The sequence below is a fragment of the Esox lucius genome, chromosome 24 (genome assembly GCF_011004845.1).
Source record: "Esox lucius isolate fEsoLuc1 chromosome 24, fEsoLuc1.pri, whole genome shotgun sequence".
Lineage (NCBI taxonomy): Eukaryota > Metazoa > Chordata > Actinopteri > Esociformes > Esocidae > Esox > Esox lucius.
In genome coordinates, this window is record NC_047592.1 from 9,134,697 (window position 1) to 9,158,027 (window position 23,331).

A 23,331-nucleotide genomic window follows, 5' to 3' on the forward strand; every position below is an offset into this window, starting at 1 on the left:
ATATGAGTGCAAAGCACAGCCTGTGCTTTTTGGTTACTGGGAGGCCTGTTGAGGAGGTATTGTGTGGAAATGTGAGAACAGGGGCCTTTCGTGAGTTGTTGGGTCAAAGACAGGAAAGCGTTTCTCGAGGAGTGCGTCCGTATCCCGCTGGGTTCTGAAAGGGTGACCTGGCTTCAAGGTCCCGTCCGTGGTTGTGTGTTCACCACAGAACACCCCGGGTGGCAGTCCAAGACACCGCATTGCACGGCAGCTTCAGCAATCCCACCTAGATTCTTATCGGCTCCCGGAAGTCCGCAGATTGGCAGCTCCATCCAGTGAGGGAGGTTCTGACCGGATCGCCTTGCCCCCTCAGGTCGTGGTGACTGCTGGGCGCCTTCAAGCTAAATTGCGGTTATTAGTTTGTTGGTTTCCACCTACTTCTAGGTTGGAAAGAAGCAGTAAGCGAAGCACTAACGGTGGCCAGCCACTAGCTCGGTGAAGATGGCAGCCTTATTTGCGTCATCATACGCATAATATTTCAGCCTGTGTTCGGCGACGGACAACGGAGCCCAAAAGATGGCGCTGCAAAGCTGTGTCGGGTCACTCTGGACGTGAGCCTCACTCCTCAGGCGCACAAGTACACTCCCAGTGTTAGCATGGTGTGGGTATAAGGGGCTGTGAGGCGTGACTGCCAGACTGCCCTCAGGAGCAGAGTTCATGGCCCGTGGAGACTGCACTCTCATGGGGCTTGGCAGTCTGAGAGGGCCGGGTGCTACAGATTACTGGTTCACCGATGCCCCCCTTAGTGCCTTGCCTGGGTGGAGGAATTGGACGCGGGAGGCACACAGCAACCCGGGAGGGTGACCATGGGTCAGGTGAGCCACTCCTTCTAGGACAGGGGAGCACGTGCTCTCAGTTTCCTGCCTCCGGACAACACTTGGGGACCGTAGGGCACCCTGCTGATTTAATTGTGTGCGGCGCGCAACCGGGCTGCCGAACAAAAGACAGGTCCACTGAGGTGTGTGTGTGTGTGTGTGTGTGTGTGATCGCATGTGTGCGACGAGGGGTGGAAAGACGCCCAGCAGTGTAAGCGCGGGAAGGAAAGTGCCACTACAGTGATGAATGGCGGTGCCGTGAAACAAAATGTCGTCCTTATATCGGGTGAACACTAGCAAACGCCTACCGGCGCCTCGTCACGGAGACGAACAGAAAATGCACACGACGCCAATTAAAGTGCTCAACGGAACCTTCTTTTTAAACGCACCTGCAGTGGTAACGTTTGTGCTAGGTTTTTTTTTTATACCCTGGCTTGACTCCCGGCATGTTTAGTTGTCACACTCAAGATCTCAATATGTCGCCTAATGATGCTGACGAGTGTCAAACGGTGTCATTAATCAACCCCTCCGACCGGCGACAGCAGGAATGTCCTGCAGATTGTTGTGGCACTTGGCCAATTGCACTGTAATTTGCAATCAAAGATTCCCTGCCTGTTACTATGAAACTGTCTGTTTGTATCCATCCAGCCTTTGCCCAGCCTTGGCCCCCCAATGCAGCGCTTCTGCCAGTCATTCATCGAGCGTGTGTGTGTGTGTGTGTGTGTGTGTTTGCACGTACAATTGTCAGCATCGATGTCCATTCAATTTGTGTCAATTATAGGCAGTTAGCTCGGGCCAGAGAGACAAATAGACTCGCTTCTTGTGATCAGAGGGAGGAGGAAAATCAACAAAGTTTCACCGAAACCAGGGAGTGAGTTTGATAATAGACCTCTTAATGAGGCTTAATGCCCATTTCTGTGTAAGGCGGGCAATTGAGGAGAGTGTCTCGGGAGTCTGTTCCTACTTGACAGGGGCTTAGGTCTAAGGGCTAGTCCGCTGTGGGGCTGGGGAAACATGCCCGTCTCAGGGAAATATGCCTTAAAATGTATGGTGACGTTTTCCCCATGGTGCATTTATCTTTATGATACAAGGCAACAGTAAACATGTCACCCCTGAGTGTTTCACACCACATGGTAGAAAATCTCTTACAGCAGACCTGGTGGGTTTTCTGATACACATTACATGTTGTTTCTTGTGAGATATGATTTTCAAAATTAGCATTTTTTTTTTTCATTCAGAAAAATGCTTAAAAACCTCTGTGACGAATTGCATCGTTCCCCCTAGTTTTGGTCAAAATGTGTCCAGTTTCGTCTCAGATTGGGGCTTGACGGGGCCCGGTCCATTGCCCCCCCCCCCCCCACCCCCCCATGACACTGCGTGGTTCTGCATGTGCCAGTGAGTATAGAAGTGTGTTGACCGCAGTACGTTTGACTGCAGTACCGACTCAATACAACTATCCTAGGAGCCTTCCCTTGTTACGGGAACCGTATGCACGTGGTGCGAGTGGTCTTGGCAGCGTCCGAGAGACGGTAATTAGTCCTCTCTGGTGAACCTCCGGGACCCCGGGGTTTCATCCCAAATGTTGCTCTGCTCTTTCCCTAGTGTGCAGCTTTGGCACAGTAGCCTGTTGATCCTGGCTCACGGTTGTGGTCTATGTAAGGAGTAGAGTTCCATTTGGAATGCACGGCGTGTGAAAGAACGCCGGCATTAATCACTGTCTGGGACGGGTAGAAGAACCCCTACATGGACCATGACTCTGCAAGCTTATCTAACGCTAGAACACGGCACTCAAAAAAAACAACTTTGCGGACAAACCCATCTCTCCTACCCCATTTCTAACAGCAGCCCAAAGCCACAGCCAGCATGCCGTCCTGCCATCTTTTCCAATTAAGCTAAACCGTACAGGGCTCGCATGCAATGTCCAAAACAGGTCATCTTCTGGCAGGAGATGAGTTGGCCTATGGAGTTGACATTCGGATGGCCAGCTGAGAGACAAAGAGATGGAGATGCGAATAGATATCTAATTACCCCAGACCAAGGGAGAAACTTTTCTACCGGCCACTTCTGCAAAAATGGACCAGCCCATCTGGCATTGGCCATGAATTACAGATTGCCAGTCAGCCTCTATCAAAGACGAATTATCAATTCAATAAATGAATGCAGCTGGAGGGGACCCACAATGCTCCCCATATAGTTCTACTGGAACATAGCCAATGGACAAACAGTGTGTGTGTGTGTGGGTGCACGCGGGTGTTCATGGAGGAGTGTGTGCATGCATTTGTTTGTGCTTGATCTTGCAAAACAAGACGAAAACTGCTATTTTACATCTTTGCTGTTTTTTTTTTTTACATCGTTGAATTTCTTAACAGAATGCATTATAGTCAGTACACTGACTGCTCAAAATTTCTGCCACTATAACTTTCATGAAAGTGCATTGTTTGCAGTTTATGGAGTAGCTTCCGCAATAAAAATTCATATTGGAGAAGTGATCCCTCTGTTACAGTGATTCAGTTCCGCAGCCTAATGACTGCACGCTGCTCAGTATTGATTAGAATGCCTCACAGCCTTGACTGAGACACATTAAGTGTCAAACACACATTCGTTTTGGGAAGAGGCCTGCAAACCATCATTTACTTATTCAATTGAGTGATTCATCAAGGTGCTTTTATGAACTCTGTATATTTTTCTGTTCAATTCCTATGCACAGCCCTTCAGTGTGCAGTATCCACGCTGTATGTTGTAAAACTGCATCCAAACCAAATGTTCTACCGTAACGGTATTTACTGTGCCCAAAATATCACAGTTGACTACAGAGCTTTTGCTGCAGTTTCATTCGAGGCAAATAACAATGTAGGCCATTGTCACTGCAGCAGCAGTTCATTTTACTGTGATTGTTTTGTTGGTGGATTTATAGCCACAAACATGCAAACAGTAAATACTTGAGTAGAATTTAAGAATTTGAGACTAATTAATTTTGGTCACGGAGTGAATCACCCCTGTCTTTGAGCCAAAGTTGTTAAGTCTGTTCACGTTTCTAATGATGCATCTTGGCCTTCGTACACAGGATGTTTAACAAAATCAAGTCCCTGTCGTCAGTCAGATGAAACGCTGTCAGTAGTGTAAGGTCAGAAGGTGTGATAAAACGTGGTAAAGGAGGTGACATCTTTTACCTAGTCTGTTTTAGTTTGATTGTTTCCGTATTAACAAGCATTCCCCCTTTCCCCCCCTTTTGGTTGACAGCACTGGGTTGATTGATTAAAATCCCATTTCACCTAACCACTAAAAATGCAGCTTTGGCTATTTTTAAGGAGACCGTACAGAATGCTCCACCATCAGCACATTCCAAGATGGTTTTGTAGATTACAGAAACATTTGGTATCTAGAAAAGTAGCTAGCTAGTTACGCTTGCGTTAGCTAGCTAACAGATTTTTTTTTACAATGGTGTGGCTGAATGTTGATTGATTCAATTCTAAAATGACTACTGATTTCAATCAAAACAGGACATCCAGTTAATTTAGATACTAGTTAATGTCTAATTGTCATGTTAACGAACATTGTCTGATCTGCTAACCAATCACTGCATTTGCTACGCATCTTTTCCATATGTATATATTGTATATCAACTCGTATGCTGACCAATAATGTACCTTATCAATCCGTTTTTTAGCATCATCTTCTTTGGTGTAACTCATTGTTTTGTTATTTTATTGATCTGTTGCCTTTTACATTTCATTTGTGTAAGTGTTGTTTTGCTGTTATGCCTTAGTAAAGGTCTTCATTGTAAATTATGATTGGTTGTTAATTGGCTAATCTGGTGAAATAAAGGTGAAATGTTTATCAAAATAAATACATGGATGAATAGCCTCCAGACCTGGCTAATATCTTAATGTCTTCAGTGTAATTCATAAAATTGTTCTTTGATCTTTGTATGAGACTGCCTGCCAAATCACTTATGAAACCAACCCATCCTAAAGAATTACTGGAAACTTGTTTGTAGAAGAATGTTGATATCAAGTGTCATTTTAGGACTTGTCTACACAGCCTCCTATACTGAGCAGTTAGTGGTGTTGGACTTCTGAATTAATGTTGTGTGTGGGTGAAAAGGTGCTGTTGGCCTTGACTGTCTTTAAACTGCACTGCTTGGAAAGAGGGATTCCACCAGTCATTCTTCTAAAAATGACATTCAACCAATATTTCAGGTGTAGTTTAGGCTCTTAACCTAGAAAATATTATTTCTAGGTTTTTATATGCATTTTACACACAGTATAAAAATATTGTTGGCAAAGTCAAGAATGAAAATTTATTCCAATGAGTTTTATCATTGCTCTGGAATGGCCTGCAATGACCTGAGGCATGGAAAGCAAAACACAAAAATGGAACAACAGTATATTTGCTGAATATTATGTAATTATTCTAAAATAAAATCTGACTAAATATATTTTTTTCTCTAGGTACTGCTAAAACTATAAATCATAGATCAATATAATTCTAATAATTCTTATAAATCGGAATAGGCAAAAAAACTGTTATGAGACATCGGACACAGATTCTTTATTAGGGTTGAATAAATAAATGTACCGTTAGATGTATAATTTTAGCAGTTAAGTATGCTACGAAACAGATTTTTGCCCGCCATCTTTTTCCTCGGAATCCACTGGTGATTTAGCTATAATAAATTTCAGCTCTCTAACTGCAGGAACAGACTAGAAGGTAGTGCAGGACTATGGTTTAAAACGGCTGTCTGTTGCCTAAATCATAATTATATTGGGCTATCATTGTTTTTTATGCTCATGTAAAAGCTCAGATTTAGATTCAGTAATTCAGTATTTAATCATGCAAAACCGTGTGAATTGTTTCCGTCTCTGTGTGTGCTGACTCATCATGATATGCTACCAGCTTAAATATTAACCTTAACATGAGTGCAGGATCCGCTATATAAATAAAATATTTCCATGACTTGCATGATTGACTATTATTACATTACTTTTATTGTCCTACTTTGGCAGCAAGCTGCCAGGAAAAAAAGAGCACATGAAACACTCAGGATGCCATGCGCTATTTTACTTCCACCTGAGAGTTATTCTGAATCTTGAGCTTGCCTTGTGACGTGTGACGTATGCTATACATACTGTATATGATTTTATACACTCACCTAAAGGATTATTAGGAACACCATACTAATACTGTGTTTGACCCCCTTTCGCCTTCAGAACTGCCTTAATTCTACATGACATTGATTCAACAAGGTGCTGAAAGCATTCTTTAGAAATGTTGGCCCATATTGATAGGATAGCATCTTGCAGTTGATGGAGATTTGTGGGATGCACATCCAGGGCATGAAGCTCCCGTTCCACCACATCCCAAAGATGCTCTATTGGGTTGAGATCTGGTGACTGTGGGGGCCATTTCAGTACAGTGAACTCATTGTCATGTTCAAGAGACCACACCCCTAAATGCATTGAAGCAACTGCCATGTGATTGGTTGATTAGATAATTGAACAGGTGTTCCTAATAATCCTTTAGGTGAGTGTATGTATATATTAGTAAGACACACCAATTACCATTCAGCCCTAGTTGGTTGCTTTGCTGAGTCAGGGTCCCCTGGAGATTCTGCAGTGGAAGTGTGATGGAGTGTTGGCCAGCCTTTCTAACACTGCGGTTTGGTCCCGGACCTCTCCAGGGGAGCTGTACATCGGTGGCGTGGGGAGGAGCATGTACAACAGCCTGCCCAAGCTGATCGCGTCCCGGGACGGGTACCAGGGCTGCCTGGCCTCGGTGGACCTCAATGGGAGACTGCCGGACCTGATCGCAGACGCCCTCCACAGGGTGGGCCAGGTGGAGAGAGGCTGCGACGGTGAGTTTGTGCACACACACACACACACACACACGTTTGGGATTCAACCAGGCAGCCTCAGCAGTCTTCTGTAACCGGTCGGAAGCTATTTCCAGCTCCCGGCCTCCTCATGCACAGGTGAATGTGAAGGTGGACACCTGCAGTAACTCATGGTTCTTTCCTCGGCTGTAATCGGCAGATATACAGTAGAGCCCCATCCTTAGGCTGGCTGCCTGAAGCGTTGTTTACAGCCTCTGCTCCTTTCCACTGTATATCCAGTCTATAGCGCCATAAAACCTGCTGGAGGTATCTGTGCCTCTAGTGTTATATTGTCGGTAGCTAATCTTAACCGGCCTGCTGTGATCACCAAAGCACCGATACCTGTCAGTCTGATAGTTAGAGTGGACTCTGCTTTTTCGGGGGGCGGGTGTTTAACACTAGGACTGCCAAGCCTTTCAAACAAACGTTAACAGCCAGAGCTGAACGCCATTTCCCGTCATTAGCATACGAATCGTCCCTATTAGCATGGGCATTCTCCTCCACAGCATCATCATCCAGCTAGAGCATCAGTTCATCTACTGAGTTGTCATCAAACTATATTGAATAGTCAAAAAAAATAATGAATTACAGAATTTGTTTGTCTTATCATACAAAAAAAATTAAAATAAGAATACATATGAGTATTTCTAAGAACACCGGCTATAGTATTTTCATTTGTTTATTAGGCCCTACAAATGTAAAAAAAAGAAAATAAATGTACACAGCCAATCTATAGGTGACATGAATTGTCTATAAAAATGTATGTCACCTATAGATTCATGAAACACCAAAGAGTTATTAGAGAAAGACAAGGTCCAATATGAATAGGCTGTTGTATGTAGTGGGGCTATAGAGTTGATTTTAACACCAATGCGTAGCTCTAGTGGTAAAGAAAATTGTTGGTATTTAGTTTAGTGAGAAATTATTTAGCCCTTATAGATTTGTAGAATATTTATCTTCAGTAAAATAAGTATAGAAAATTCAAAGTGAGATGATGGTATGTGTGTGCAATTCTGATTTGACAGAGAGCCAGCTAGACAGCCAGACAGACAGACAGCCAGCCAGAGACAGTCATACAGACAGCCAGACAGCCAGCCGGAGAGCCAGCTAGACAGCCGGAGAGCCAGATAGACAGCCAGCCATCCAGCTAGACAGCCAGCCAATGTACCCCCCCCCCCCCCCCCCAAGAGAAGCGCGTTTGAAAGAGGTCAGGTTTTCGCCCAGGGCCAATGAATAAGGTAGTCTGGGGTTGATTTATCCACAGGCGAGCGAGGGGCCAGGACGTCCCGTTCAATACCTTCTGGGAGAACAGCCGAGCATCTGGTCGCTCTGGGTTCCTCATTGCGCTGACTTGCTCGGTCTCATCTGGGGGTTTGAGTGCGGCAGACAGAGGAAGGCGAGTGGAATGAAAGAGGGGGTGGGGGAGAGCCGCCGGGAGGACGAGGGAGACAGAAAGACGGGGCACAGGGAGGAAAATGCAGAGATGTGGGGAGGTAGTCGGAAAACACTGGGAACAGAAACACGGGGAGGAATGCTTATTGAGTGTGTGTGAGGTCTCATCGCTCCCCAGCTGTTAGCTCTAGGTACAGGTGTAACTCATCACAGGGTGGAGATCTGTTGCTCCAGAAGGCCGTGGGCACTGACGGGTGCTGTGGCATGCTGCTCGCTCTCCTCAGCTGTACCAGACGGAGATCTGATGCCTCGCGCCAGAAGACAAGGCCTCACGCTGACTGGTTTTACATCTTCATACTCTGTAGGGTTGGCATTCAAACCTGTTCGCCGGGGGCGCCCTCTTTTTTTTTTTTTTTTTTTTTGGGGGGGGATATTAATCTTTAGGAATATAATTGGTATATAATATTAAGTCAACATTGCAGTATATTATTAACAGTATAAAACATTACACTATAATATTATTAGTAAAAAGTTCTCCATTTTTTTTCTCCAAATGACTGGGGGACATCAAAACCAGTCTGTAACTGGTACAGATGACCACCTACAGGTCTTGAAAATAATGTTACAGGTTATTGCAAATACTTTTTTATTACATTGACGGTGCTGTCACAAACAGATGGACCTGGGTTACAGACTACTTGAAACATCAAAATGGACCTGGGTTTCCCCTGAAACACATCTAAACTCACATGGATCACGATTCCAGAATATTAGCCACAACAAATTGTCAGGGCAAGGTATCTCAATGCCAAGTGATACCACAATACCACAGTAGAATATTGATATTCACATCTGGTATCAATACAACATAGAATGGACTCTTCCACTTTTCACTTCTTGTATATGCCTTTAGGAGCCTGTCTGGCCTGGTGCTTTGCTGTGGGCAAAGTCTGGTTTGTGTAGGACTCATTCGTCCAGTCAGAATACTGTCAATTGCCTTTGCTGTCCTGAAGATACACACTTGCTCATTCTATCTCTCACACACGAGCACACAGACACAAACAGACACGCACTCTTACACGCACACACACACACACATATACAGACATGCCCAGCAGACTGTTGTAACGTCTTTTTAAATTACATTTTCAGGCAGACATTCATGCTCACCAGTATCTAGCCAATACATTTTTTATTTAATAACATAATTTGTGAATAACAAAGCTGTAACTACTTTACAAAAGCATAGATTCGATACAAAGCTATCATGTAACTGGCTTTGTTAACACATAATTGAAAAATACAGCAAACATTGATGTTCAGACACTAAAGTTACAACCCATTGTGTAAGTTGTTCCTTCAGCGCTGTTCTTTCAAAGTCTCTTTTGTTTAACTTCTTTTTCATGTGTTATCCTTCACATACTGAACAGACCGCAGTGAGTCTACGACTACTGTAATTACAATAATACATATTGAACACACCTCATTGAGTATCTTCTGAAATTAAAACAGTACTGTACATATTGGACAGACCACAACGAGTCTGCATCTACTGAAATTAAAACAGTACATATTGAACAGACCCCAATTAGTCTTTTCGTGAGATCTTGCCCTAGTGTCATTGCGTCATTCATGGAAACACATATGGGTGAATTAAAGAAGACTATCATTTGGGGATCTCTTATTTGCAGATCAGAACTGGGGATTTCTGAGAGGATTCCCTTGAATCAGGAAAACATTGTAGATCTCTTCTTTGAGTTTACCTGGTGGTGTTGGTTGTTGTTGATCCAGCAGCTGATCGATGGACGAGGTTAATGTAACTCTGTGATAACGCTTTGATTGACTCAGTAATAATTACAGCAGTACGTTTAATTAGACCCTCTAGGGTTCTTGTATTAAGCACTGATTGATGGAGTAATCACCGCAGCGGGCAATTAAAACATGAACTGATAAAATGAAGACATCTAAATTTGAAGTGGCCATTTTGGAATAACGTTGAGAAAATGACTGGCTCTCATATGAATTTGACACCTTTTTGGTTTAATTGGGCTACTCTTAAAGTATGTGAATATTAACATGTTTATCTATTAAAACATATTAGTATGTCATTTAAGTGCTTTGTAAGTAGGTTTGGTTAATTGGTTTTATGATAAGCAATGTTTTCCATATTTTCCATTAGTTTTCTGGTGTAAATGTGCAGCTTTTTCGTGAACCATCTGTGGCCTCCTAAATAAGAAGTAGTTGGTTTAATACTAGTAACGAAACATTCCTGATTCTGATGCTTCATACCTTCATCCTCAGACCGGGTGACAAATATGCAGTTGTGCGCTGTAGCAGATGCTTAACCCTAATTGCTCTTGTAATTTGCTCTGGATAATAGTCTGCTAAATGACAAAAATATAAATTACAAATTTATTTTTTTATTACATACCAATAATTGGATGTAAAATGGAATCTCTTACCACCTGCCTCTCAATTAGCAACCTGAGGGCCGCTGCTGATCTACAGTATCAGCAGGTAATAATCGTTCTAATATGCGAGGCACAGTGGTTTTGAATTCCACCTGGTGTCACGGCTTCGGGGTTTGGACAAGGAGGAGCAGGAGAAGGCGTGGTGGAAGGATCTTTTTAATGGTATCCTCACGAACCAATGCAAAATAAGTATAAACAGGTGACGAAGCGTCGTACAGCTCTTAGTAGGTAGAGACAATCACACACAAAGACAGGGGGAGCAGAGGGAACATATATACCGGGGGAAACAGCGATGATGAGGAACAGGTGCACTAAACGAGACACAGGTGAAATGTATGATGAGACGGTGGTGTCAGAAGGCCGGTGACGTCGACCGCTGGGGCCCGCCCACTGCAGGGGGAGGTGAACCAGCAGAGGTCGCAGTTGTCACAGTACCCCCCCCCTGACGCGCGGCCCCAGCCGCGCGACGACGCCGGCCTCGGGGCCGACCCGGGGGGCGCGGAGCAGGGCGGTCCGGCCGACGCTGATGGAAGTCGCGGACAAGGACGGGAGCCAGGACGTCCTTCACCGGAACCCAGCTCCGCTCCTCCGGGCCGTACCCCTCCCACTCCACGAGGTACTGGAGGCCCCCCGCCCGGCGCCTCGAGTCGACGATGGAGCGGACAGAGTACGCCGGGGCCCCCTCGATGTCCAGAGGGGGAGGGGGCACCTCCCGCACCTCACACCCCTGGAGGGGACCATCCACCACCGGCCTGAGGAGAGACACATGAAACGAGGGGTTAATACGGTAGTCGGGGGGAAGGCGTAACCGATATGTTACCTCGTTGACTCTCCTCAGGACTTTAAAAGGCCCCACAAACCGCGGGGCCAGCTTCCGGCAGGGCAGGCGGAGGGGCAGGTCCCTGGACGAGAGCCAGACCCGGTCGCCCGGCCGATACACCGGGGCCTCCCCGCGGTGGCGGTCTGCGGAGGTCTTTTGACGGCGGACAGCGAGCCGGAGGCGGGATTGCACTGCCTCCCATGTGCCCGCTGCCCGCCGGAACCAGTCGTCCACCGCAGGGGTACCGGTCTGGCTCGGCGTCCACGGCGCCAGGACCGGCTGGTAGCCCAGGACGCACTGGAAAGGCGTCACTCCCGTGGAGGAGTGGTGCAGAGAATTCAGTGCGTATTCCGCCCACGGCAGAAACTCTGCCCACTCCCCCGGCCGGTCCTGGCAGTAGGACCGGAGGAACCTACCCACTTCTTGATTGACCCGTTCCACCTGCCCGTTGGACTGGGGATGGTAGCCCGAGGTCAGGCTGACCGAGATCCCCAGGTGCTGCATAAATGCCTTCCACACCCTAGACGTGAATTGGGGACCCCGGTCAGACACGATGTCCTCGGGCACCCCATAGTGCCGGAAGACGTGTGTAAACAGGGCCTCCGCGGTCTGTAGGGCAGTAGGAAGGCCGGGCAGGGGCAAGAGGCGGCAGGACTTCGAGAACCGATCCACAACGACCAGGATGGTGGTATGGCCCTGGGAAGGGGGGAGATCAGTCAAAAAATCAACAGAAAGGTGGGACCATGGTCGTTGTGGAATGGGCAAGGGGTGCAACTTGCCCACCGGTAGGTGCCGGGGTGCCTTACTCTGGGCGCACACCGAGCAGGAAGAGACGTATACCCTCGCGTCCTTGGCTAAAGTGGGCCACCAGTACTTACCGGCCAGGGCGCGCACTGTTGGCCCGATGCCAGGATGACCGGAGGAGGGAGATGTATGCGCCCAGTAGATGAGGCGGTCGCGGACAGACGCCGGCACATACGTACGGCCCTCAGGGCATGTGGGCGGAGAGGGCTCGTCGCGCTGCGCTCGGGCGATGTCCGCGTCCAGTTCCCATACCACCGGTGCCACGATGCATGACTCCGGGAGCACGGGAGCATCATCCACAGGCCTCTCCTCCGTGTCATGCTGGCGGGACAGCGCGTCAGCCCCGACGTTCTTACTCCCCGGCCTGTAAGTGAGAGTAAACACAAACCGGGTGAAGAACATAGCCCACCTTGCCTGGCGAGGGGTCAGCCTCCTCGCTGCCCGCATGTACTCCAGGTTCCGGTGGTCAGTCCAGACGAGGAAAGGGTGTTTAGCCCCCTCTAACCAGTGCCTCCACGCCGACAGAGCTCGAACCACGGCCAGCAGCTCACGATCACCGATGTCGTAGTTCCGCTCCGCCGCACTGAGCTTCTGGGAGAAGAAGGCACAGGGACGGAGCGTGTTACGACACCCCGTCCGCTGGGAGAGGATGGCACCGAGCCCACAATCGGACGCGTCCACCTCCACGATGAACTGGAGCGACGGGTCGGGATGGGCCAGGACCGGAGCGGTGGTGAAACGGTGTTTCAGTTCCACAAACGCCCGCTCCGCGTCCACGGTCCACCTCAACCGGGTCGCCCCCCCCTTCAGAAGGGAGGTGATCGGAGCCGCGACCTGGCTAAAGCCCCGGATAAACCTCCTGTAGTAATTAGAGAAGCCTAAGAAACGTTGCACGTCCTTGACCGTGGTTGGGGTCGGCCAATTACGCACGGCGTCAATGTGAGGCTCCTCCATAGCCACACCTGTGCTGGAAAAGCGATATCCCAGGAAGGACACAGACGACTGGAAAAACAGACACTTCTCGGCTTTCACGTACAGGTCATGCTCCAGCAGTCGAGCCAGCACTCTGCGCACTAACGAGACATGTTTGGCGCGGGTAGCAGTGAATATCAAGATGTCATCAATATACACTACCACTCCTTCGCACAACAAGTCCCGGAATACGTCGTTGACGAAGGACTGGAAGACTGAAGGAGCATTCATCAACCCGTACGGCATCACTAAATACTCGTAATGGCCAGATGTGGTACTAAAAGCGGTTTTCCACTCGTCTCCTTCCCGGATACGCACCAGGTTATAGGCACTCCTGAGGTCTAATTTAGTGAAAAAGCGGGCCCCGTGCATCCTCTCCACCTCCGCAGAGATCAAAGGGAGAGGGTAGCGGAACGGAATGGTGATCTTGTTCAGCGCCCGGTAATCAATGCACGGGCGCAAACCACCGTCCTTCTTTTTCACAAAAAAGAAACTCGAGGAGACCTGTGACTTGGAGGGCCTAATGTATCCCTGTTCCAACGCTTCCGTAACGTAGGCGTTCATAGTCTCCGTTTCGGTGCGGGACAGTGGATACACGTGACCCTTCGGGAGTGCGGCTCCGTCAACGAGGTCTATCGCACAATCCCCCAGCCGGTGTGGTGGCAACACAGCAGCCTTGGCTTTGGAGAAAACCGTAGCCAAGTCCCTGTATTCGGGGGGAATGGGCACGGCTGGCGCACTGTCTGGACTCTCCACCGAGGTCGAGCCAACGGAAACACCCAAACACCTACCCTGGCACTTCCGCGACCACCCCGACAGACGTCGACTAGACCAGGAGATGACGGGGTCGTGTAGGGATAACCAGGGGAAACCTAAAACTATTGGGAAAGTGGGTGAGTCGATTATGTGAAAGGATATGGTTTCACTGTGTCGGTTGTCGGTAACCAGGAGGAGGGGAACAGTGCAACTCGTGACCAGACCTGACCCTAGTGGCCGGCTGTCTAGAGCTCTCACGGGCAGGGGGGTGTCGAGGGCCTGGAGGGGTATGCGTGACCGCAGGGCAAAAGACTTATCCATGAAATTTCCGGCTGCGCCTGAGTCTACCAGCGCCTTACACCGGGAGAGCCGCGGAAAGCCGGGGAACCTAACAGGGACAGTGCACATAGAGAGGGAAGAGGTTAGTGGTGAATGTGCATGTGCTACCTGGGGTGATGCGGAAGTGCCCTGCCTGTCACCTCTTGACTCGGGGAGGGAGGTGCGGTGCGGCGTGGTTGTACGGCCTTGTTTCCTCTTGGAGGCACTCCGCACCTCTCCTCCCCTACACCTGCCCGACAGCGCAGCCGTCCCCAGGTCCATGGGGACGGCGGCGTCTGGTTGGCAGGGTGGAACGGGCGGGCCTCTTCCGGGACGTCCTCGGGCAGCTAGCAGGTTGTCGAGACGGATGGACATGTCCGCCAGTTGGTCAAAGGAGAGGGACACGTCTCGACAAGCCAGCTCCCTCCGGACGTCCTCGCGAAGGCTACACCGGTAGTGGTCGATCTGAGCCCGCTCGTTCCACCCCGATCCCGCTGCCAGGGTCCGGAACTCCAGAGCGAACTCCTGCGCCGATCTCGTCTCCTGCCGTAAGTGGAACAGTCGTTCACCCGCCTCTCTCCCTTCGTGAGGATGGTCAAACACGACTCGGAAGCGGCGGGTGAACTCGGCGTAGCTGCCCTGGGTGGGCTGCTCGATGTTCCAAACGGCGGTGGCCCACTCCAGGGCTTTCCCAGACAGGCAGGAGACGAGTGAAGAGATCTTCTGGGCTTCGGTCGGCGCAGGATGCACCGCCTGGAGCGCGATGTCCAGTTGTAGCAGGAAACCCTGGCAGCGGTCCGCCGCCCCGTCGTAGGCCCTGGGCAGCGGAATGGGCATCGCTCCCATGCTGGGCGATGCGGCTTGGGGAGGTGGAGAGACGGCCGGTGCTGCGGGGTTCCACTGGCTCAGCTCTAGGCGCTGCACCGCTTTCAACACAGTGTCCATCGCGGCGCCTAGGCTGGCCAGCAAGGTTGAATGTACTTTTACCACCTCCGCAACACCGGCCTCGCCTGTGGCTCCTTGTTGCTCCATATCCTTGTTTGTTGTCTGGGTGTGTGATTCTGTCACGGCTTCGGGGTTTGGACAAGGAGGAGCAGGAGAAGGCGTGGTGGAAGGATCTTTTTAATGGTATCCTCACGAACCAATGCAAAATAAGTATAAACAGGTGACGAAGCGTCGTACAGCTCTTAGTAGGTAGAGACAATCACACACAAAGACAGGGGGAGCAGAGGGAACATATATACCGGGGGAAACAGCGATGATGAGGAACAGGTGCACTAAACGAGACACAGGTGAAATGTATGATGAGACGGTGGTGTCAGAAGGCCGGTGACGTCGACCGCTGGGGCCCGCCCACTGCAGGGGGAGGTGAACCAGCAGAGGTCGCAGTTGTCACACCTGGCTAACATTCAATTCAGTTATCACTCTAATGTGCTTGAAACTCCGATGAGAAATTACAAAACTGGCCTTTTCTAATTGAAGAATTTTAATGACCTCAGTCATGCATGTCATTGGCGAACAAGTCCCCAGTCTCTTTTTTTTTTCTTTTTTTCTTTTTTTAAACCTAAACATTCTCCACTCAACGCACATTCCAATTGACTCATTGACATTTGAACCAAGACTATCATGAAATTCAACTGCAGCCTGGTTTTCACCAACCTTAATCAGAGCAGTAAAGGCCAGTGTTCTGGATGTGGTTGTAATCTGTTTCCACTCTGACATTGGCTGAACATGAGGACATCTTTGTAGCCTTTTGGTGCATGGTTACGGGTTAATCATGTATTCACGTCAGTGACATACATCAAGGTGTGTGTACATTTATAGCGGGTACCAGAAGGAGGACCAGAACTCTTCCAATGTGTTCAGGTAGAGTAAACCAAAGAAAAATGTCGAAGTGAGGACATCGTGTCCTGTCCTCACATCTAAAAGGCTACGTTTGTCTTAGCGGGTTGAGCTCAGGGTTTAAATTAGGTTATGGTTAGGATTAGAGGTTAACAGGTTAGGTTTGAGCATAGGAGTGAAGTTTGGGGTTACGGTAAGGTTAAAGGTTGGGAAAAAAACGTGTTACTCCCCAAAGGTTTCTCACTTTAAATGGACTACAGCCCTGCGTATGCGTGCGTACCTGCGCCCTTGGCGCGGTTTGTCTTTTGACCCTGCCTCCCCTCCGTCCTCTCAGGACCTAGCACCACCTGTACGGAGGACTCCTGCTACAATCAGGGCGTGTGTCTCCAGCAATGGGAGGGCTTCTCCTGTGACTGCACCATGACGTCCTATGGAGGCTCCTTCTGTAGCGACCGTAAGTACACGCCCGTCGCTTGCCGACGCCGCCTCGCTGGGTCCCATGTGTGCCGAGTGTGGTGTGGGAAGTCTGTGTATGTTCTGTGGGAAGGCTGAAGGAAGTTTGTATTTTCGGGAAAAGGTGTTTACGTTTTGGGAAGGTTATGTACTGTGTGTTGTAGGAAGAGGTTTACGTTGTGGGAAGGTTATGAGAAGGGGTGTAAGGTGTGGGAAGGTTGTGTTTATGTTGCAGAATGTTTGGCTTGTGAATGATAGGTGAGCTCTGCTGGCTATATATGTTAGTTCCCTACGTTAACAGACTTTCATTTGTTCATATGTAAAGCTAATTTGAAGTGTTAGCATCCTATCAATATTCCCCTGAGACTAAATTAGGCTAAAACAGGACCAGAGGTCAAAGTTTAATAGTGTGTCGGGTCCACTTCTTGTATTAAGGAGTTAAGCTCAGATCCATATTCAATTGACCTCCCCAGTCCCCTCAAACCCCTTTTAAACATTTGCTCTTATCTTGTCTCAGAGACTTTTGAGGCTAGAGGAATTAACCTAGCTGAGGGAATTATGTTGTTGTTGTCGTCTATGGTGTTTGTTAGAGAGATTGCTATTGGCTACGACAGTCAGCCGCTGATTAGGCCTTAGTGTAGCAGTGTGTTCTCTCCAGGAAGAGGGGGGGGGGGGGGTTGATGCGGATGAAAAGAGAGGGGTGAATGACAGCTGCTCTGAGATAAACAGATATTCCATCCCCGGCTCCATTGATGGAGGAGAGGGGGGGAGGGGAGGGAGGGGAGGGAGGCAGAGAGGCACGCCGTTGCCTCTGCGTTCCCGTAGCTTGGCGTAGTGTCCGTGGGGGCATTAGTGAGTTTAATATCCTGATTTATTTGAAAGATTGCGAGAGATATGAGCTTGTGTTGATGTGCCAGCATGAGGCCTCAACTACCTCAGCCGATGTACGTGTGTGTACGTGTGTACGTGTGTGTTGAAGTGTTGCTTCTGTGTGCTGAGAGAGAGAGAGAGAGAGACATCCGTCCAACAGCTGGCGCTGTGGTCTCGGCACAATTACAAACAAACAAAACGTCTCGTGGAGACCAAGCCTGCCCTGCCTGAAACAGCACCCGGTAAAACCAGAGTGTTAAGTGGATTTGCTATGTTATCGATGTTAACATTAGCCTGTCTAATCGTATCCCCCACAGTATTTTGTAGAAATGGTGCATTGCAGATAGAAACCAGTTACCGGGAAGAGTGGAGAATAACACTCACTAGTTATTTAGACCTGATTAAACAGTTTCTTTCCAGACCTGTCAGTGATAATGTGTAGATTTGACTAATGGCGGCTTTTACACGATCTCTGCCGACAAACAAGTATCTTACTTTGCACGTTATAATTTGTTCTGTGGCTGTTGGCGGTCGGCTCTCTCCTCTCATCAGACACTAATAATCGTGGATGTGTGCATCATGCCACTGTGTATTGCTGTTGTTTCCTCCGAAGCCACACAACTGTCGCCCGTACCTTCTGGAAAGCCAGAGACTGTCTTTACTGCCGCCGTAGAGAAGAGGCGAGAACACTTCTCCGCCGTTATTTTTCACTTGGACACATTTGTTCTGAGAGACGTTCAGGTGACGGCCCTGTTGTGTTCCCGCACGCAACTCTGTCCGGCCCCGTTAACTCGGTGCCACTTGTTTGAAGACTTCAGCCCTTCAGCTTTCACGGCTTATCAGGCGTTGTTCCGTTTCACACGATGTGACACTTTCCCGCGACTTTTCCTTCAGGCGTCTCCACCACTACAAGGTAGGGCAAGTACACAAGCCGAGGCCTCTCGCGTTCTCCAGCTCTTTGCGACCACGGCATACGAACCGCTGTGATTTGGTTTTCAGATATGTCATGTCGTGCAGTGGCGCAATTCCAGTGTGTGACTGAGCACGCTGTGTTTGATTTAAATCTGCAGCATATGGACATTATTTTCCACAGACTGTCAGTTGTCCGTGATTATTACCTTGCGTTTGCTCCGGGGATTTCTTCCTATCTCACCGTATATGGCCCTGGTTGATTTGCCTGCAATTGTTTAAAACATTAATAATAAGATGCTTCCTAAAAGAGTAGGAGTTGAACATTCCCACAGCTTTCCGAGCATCTAAAGTGCCTTTCGTAAATACTTTAATAAATAAGCTTGCATGAACACGGGCACACACACATTATCGCCCCTACTCTGCCACTCAGGTGTGTTAAGTACAGCGGGGAGTGTGTTCAGTATTGATGGGTCATGACATGTTTAGCTGATGAAGGGCAGGTGGGTGGCGGTTGTGTTGAAGTACACGAGTAGCTAATTTTTGTGTAATTATCTTGTTTTCAGCGGGCCAACGCAAACAGTGTGGAGTGCTGTCTGCTCTAAACGACTCCCCTCACTAAGCTCTGCTTTTCGGGCGGGATATCTGTATAGACCGCCGCCGTGATTGGATTGGAGTTTCTCTCCCGCAAGCTCATCGCCCAATCCAAATTGGCCTCCTGAGAACTAAACTCGATGTGGAGCTCTGAGGGGATTGGGCCATTTGAAACGGGGAGTCTTACACCTAGCCAGTCAGATGGCAAGCTGGTGCAGTTAAAAAAAAATCGCTAAATCAACTCCAATCCACACAAGTGCACAGGGTGTCGGGCTCAGGGGCTTGATTTGGGATTGGGTCCGTGTCACCCAGTTATTCACCCTCTCCAGCCCAGACGTCATTTCTGAATCATAGTTGATGCATTGATGTTCTACCTGTCAATCAAATCTCACTGGTTATGTTGCCTTTTCTGAGACCACACAGTTTTATTTTTGGTTTGCCATTGTTGATTAGACTGCGTCTGTAAAATCTATCTGCCTTGAAGGACTGAGTGCTTTGCAGCAATAGTTTTTGTGAGTGTGTGTATATGTGTGCATGTTCGTGTGTATGTAAAGTGTGTCTGTGTGTGTGTGTGTGTGTGTGTTTATGGTCCCTGGTTTAGTATTTGTGGTGCATGTGTTCCACTGGGACCTGGTCTAGCTTCAGTATCCAGACTAATCAACCTGTCTGATCTAAAGCAAGCTAGGGCCAAACTAACTAACAGATTCTATTTTTGCAAATGAGTGGAAAGTGAAACACAGGCTTTTGAAAATACTGTAGTAGCACCTTGATAACCTCATTGGTATAAAAAGGGGTATACTATAATTGAAACTTGCCCTGGCCATTCCTGAAGCACACTTCGGTTTCCATTAACAGAATGGAACTCATGTATCTCTTTACTTGAGAACATTTGTTTTCCTTCTGCTCCAAATATTTTTTTAAATTGTAAAATGTCTATATGTGAAGAGGTGTATCCGGTAAATCAGATTTACGTGGCTCAGCTTGAAATGTAGCTGATGATAAAATGTGTCTCGCAAGCTCAGCCACCCACGTGACGGCACTCTTGATTAGACACAAACATCAGCCCGAGACGTTAATTTACCCACTCGTACCGAGAGACACACACACACACACACACGTCCACTCAACACCCCTAAAAAGAGATATGAAAATCAATGTAATTTCCCTCTAAGAAGAATACAGAATTAGAATGGGATGATTGCAGGCCTTTTTACCGCAGTCTTAAATTAACATAATGATTCTCCCTGGCTGCTCCTCGTGGTCTTTGTGCCATCAGATCCAGGCCTCCTTTTGGCTTTACAGAGGAGCAAGGCATTGAACTGGAGGAGCCTGTGTGTGTGTGTGTGTGTATGTGTGTGTGACCTCTGCTCAGCACGCTTTATCGCTCAAGCCAGATTGCCACAGAGAAAAAGAGTCTAGCTTACATAAAAGAAGTGGACAAGACACAAACACACAAACACGCACACACACTATGTTTTTTACTGTGACCGATGCGCGGCAAGATAACATCCATTTGTTTCCAATTCCAAACTGTGGCGGGGTGGATACTTCTTTTTTTCAAATTATCTTGAAATTTCATACGTTCAATTATAAGCCTGAGTGTCACGCAGCATCCCTGCCCACCGTTTATGAATACAGATTAGACACGTGAATATGTTCACAACAGAAAAGCTGGGCGGGCCTGCTGTTGTACACTATTTACCTCGAGATATTTGACGGTCACATTTATGATGACTTTTCTCACGAACGCTGCTGCAAAGGCCACAGATCCGCCCGCCCCTCCTGGGAGGTGTATGGGTTGGGTACGTGTGTATGGGACATTAAATGTCCTCATCCGATAATCATCATCCTAATTGGACGATAAAGGTTGCCGAAGCCAAAATCATCGCTGGCGTATGCCACTGTCTGGCCGTGGGTACAGTGTGGGGCTCTTATGGTCCCCCTCCTCCGGGGACGGTATACGGTGTCACGTGCAGAGTTGGTAGTCACCAAGTGGAGGGCGTCGGGGGGAACTGGTCTAAGGGCTGTTCTGAGGTCTGTTGTTGAAACCCAGAATAGGACGGAGGTCGTCCGGGTGAGCTGGTCTAAGGGCTGTTCTGAGGTCTGTTTCCGGTGCTTTCGGTCACACAGTCACGTCTGCACACTGATCCCATGTCGACCTGCAGCTTTTCTCATCAAAGCCTCACATTGTACTTGGACGTTCTCTGCCCATTTCACTGTGTAACTACAATGGTTATTTAATAAAAATTGTTCGTCACAAGCTCTTATCGAACGTGACTTCCGGGAACAATTAACGTTAAGTGTCATGCTCAAGGACACAATGACCGATTTTTCACCTAGCAGGCTCAGTTCTGAGGAGTAGATTATAGGAATATATTGCCTTCATACCTACATACCGGGATAGATGGACCTACGTTCCAACACTCTAGATTAAATCACCTTGGGTACACCTCTCACTCACTTTGTCTCTCTTACTCTCCCTCTGTCTCAGTTTTTTTCTGTTTCTCATTCTCTCTATTTGTTCCCTCTCCCTCCCTCCCTCCCTGCCTCCCTCCCTCCCTCCCTGCCTCCCTCTCTGTCTATCTTTTTCTTAAAACTCAATAACAGTCGACCAGTGAAGAGCACAGACAGACTCATTGACAGCTAGCTGCCAGAGGTTTAACCAAAGACACAGCTTCTCCTCATCCATTTGTCGAAAGCCATCTGTCGTTTACTTTCCTGTATTTGCTGATGCTTCTTCCTATGAACTGAAATGAGTGTTAGGCAAAGTTAAGACACCATGTTATTTTGAGACATACTTCTGGAGATGATCTGAAGTATGGTTCCTGGTGTAGAGCGGTATCTGCCTGGTTCTGTACAGCTGTGTTGGTCTCATCCTATAGAGCGGTATCGGTCTGGTTCTGTACAGCTGTGTTGGTCTCATCCTATAGAGCGGTATCGGTCTGGTTCTGTACAGCTGTGTTGGTCTCATCCTATAGAGCGGTATCGGTCTGGTTCTGTACAGCTGTGTTGGTCTCATCCTATAGAGCGGTATCGGTCTGGTTCTGTACAGCTGTGTTGGTGTCATCCTATAGAGCGGTATCGGTCTGGTTCTGTACAGCTGTGTTGGTCTCATCCTATAGAGCCGTATCGGTCTGGTTCTGTACAGCTGTGTTGGTCTCATCCTATAGAGCGGTATCGGTCTGGTTCTGTGGAGCTGTGCTGTTTGGGCTTCACCAACACTGCAGCCCGTGTGGACCCACTGTGTTCGCCTGGGTTGTCATGTTGAGCTGGACAGACCGGCGCTGGCTGAGGCCTGAAGTCTCCGTGGGATGAGTGTGTGGGAAGGAGATACGTGGAGTCTGTTGGTTAGGGTGCCGCTTACGCGCGTCGATGCACACACTCTGCTTGTACACACACTTAATACACGGGGAGACACAAACACACAGTGACAGACACACACACACACACACACACACACACAGGCTGTGAGCGAGTGTTTGTTATTCCCATTCAGTGTCAAGTGATTGACTGGTCCATTTTTCTCTGCATAGTGTATAAACGAGGCACTTGGTATTCCACAATATTCATTAGTGACCAAGTTGCACAGAGCCACTATGGATTGGGCATGCATTCCAAAGCTTAGGTTTAAGCATTTGGTGTGCGTGTGTGTGTTTGTGAAAATGTGTGTGTGTGTGTTTGTGAAAATGTGTGTGTGTGTGTGTGTGTGTATGTGCACACGCATATCATCCTAACTCGATGCTGCATCTGTTAAGTTCCTTCTGCACATGTTTTCTTCATGGTCCTCAGGTGGCCTACGTAGCGTTTTGTTTGGAATGACAAGTCCTTGTTATGCTCTGTTGCTGAGGGAATAATTTTGTTTTGCTCCTGGATTTGAGGGTCGTTGTTTTTCTGCTATCAACTCTTCCGGGATGCTATCAGTAGAGATTTGTGTCTGAGTGTGTGTGGGTGTGTTTCTATGTGTGTGCTGGGTTGGTTAGTGACGGATTACATGTTACGGGGATTACGTAATCTGATTACAACAAGGTTACTAAACAACCCGGATTACATCAAAACAATTGTAATCACAATGCTATTATATTATTTACTTCCAGGGATTACATTTGGCACCATTTCCAAATTGCAAATGTGGGAAACTCACTGGTGCCGATGACAGGAACATGTATTGGGGTCAGAAAACAATTTATTTTGCACAGTAGAAAGTTTTTTTTTTAAGTTTGTAATATTGCCTTGTCTTTCTTTCAACTGTCAAAATCAAGCAGAATAAAACCGTTACCAATTCATCACTATTTTTATAGAATATCCCTTCAAATGGTCCTTTCAGGGAATGAATAAAAGTAGTGCTTTAAAATACCCATTTGCCTGTACCTCTAAAGGACCCTCCAAGAACGTTCTAATTTGAGT

General features: G+C 47.9%; 1 protein-coding gene across 10 annotated transcripts in view; it reads left to right on the forward strand.

The window, feature by feature from the left end:
• The window catches only part of nrxn2b (neurexin 2b), a 638,533-nt gene that overhangs the window by 352,480 nt on the left and 262,722 nt on the right, over positions 1-23,331 (forward strand). For all 10 annotated transcript variants that reach the window (XM_029117448.2, XM_029117457.2, XM_029117453.2 and 7 more), the window contains 2 exons: positions 6,535-6,708; positions 16,436-16,555. In XM_029117448.2, the coding sequence (XP_028973281.1) occupies positions 6,535-6,708; positions 16,436-16,555 (294 nt within the window). The remainder of the gene's footprint in view (positions 1-6,534; positions 6,709-16,435; positions 16,556-23,331) is intronic.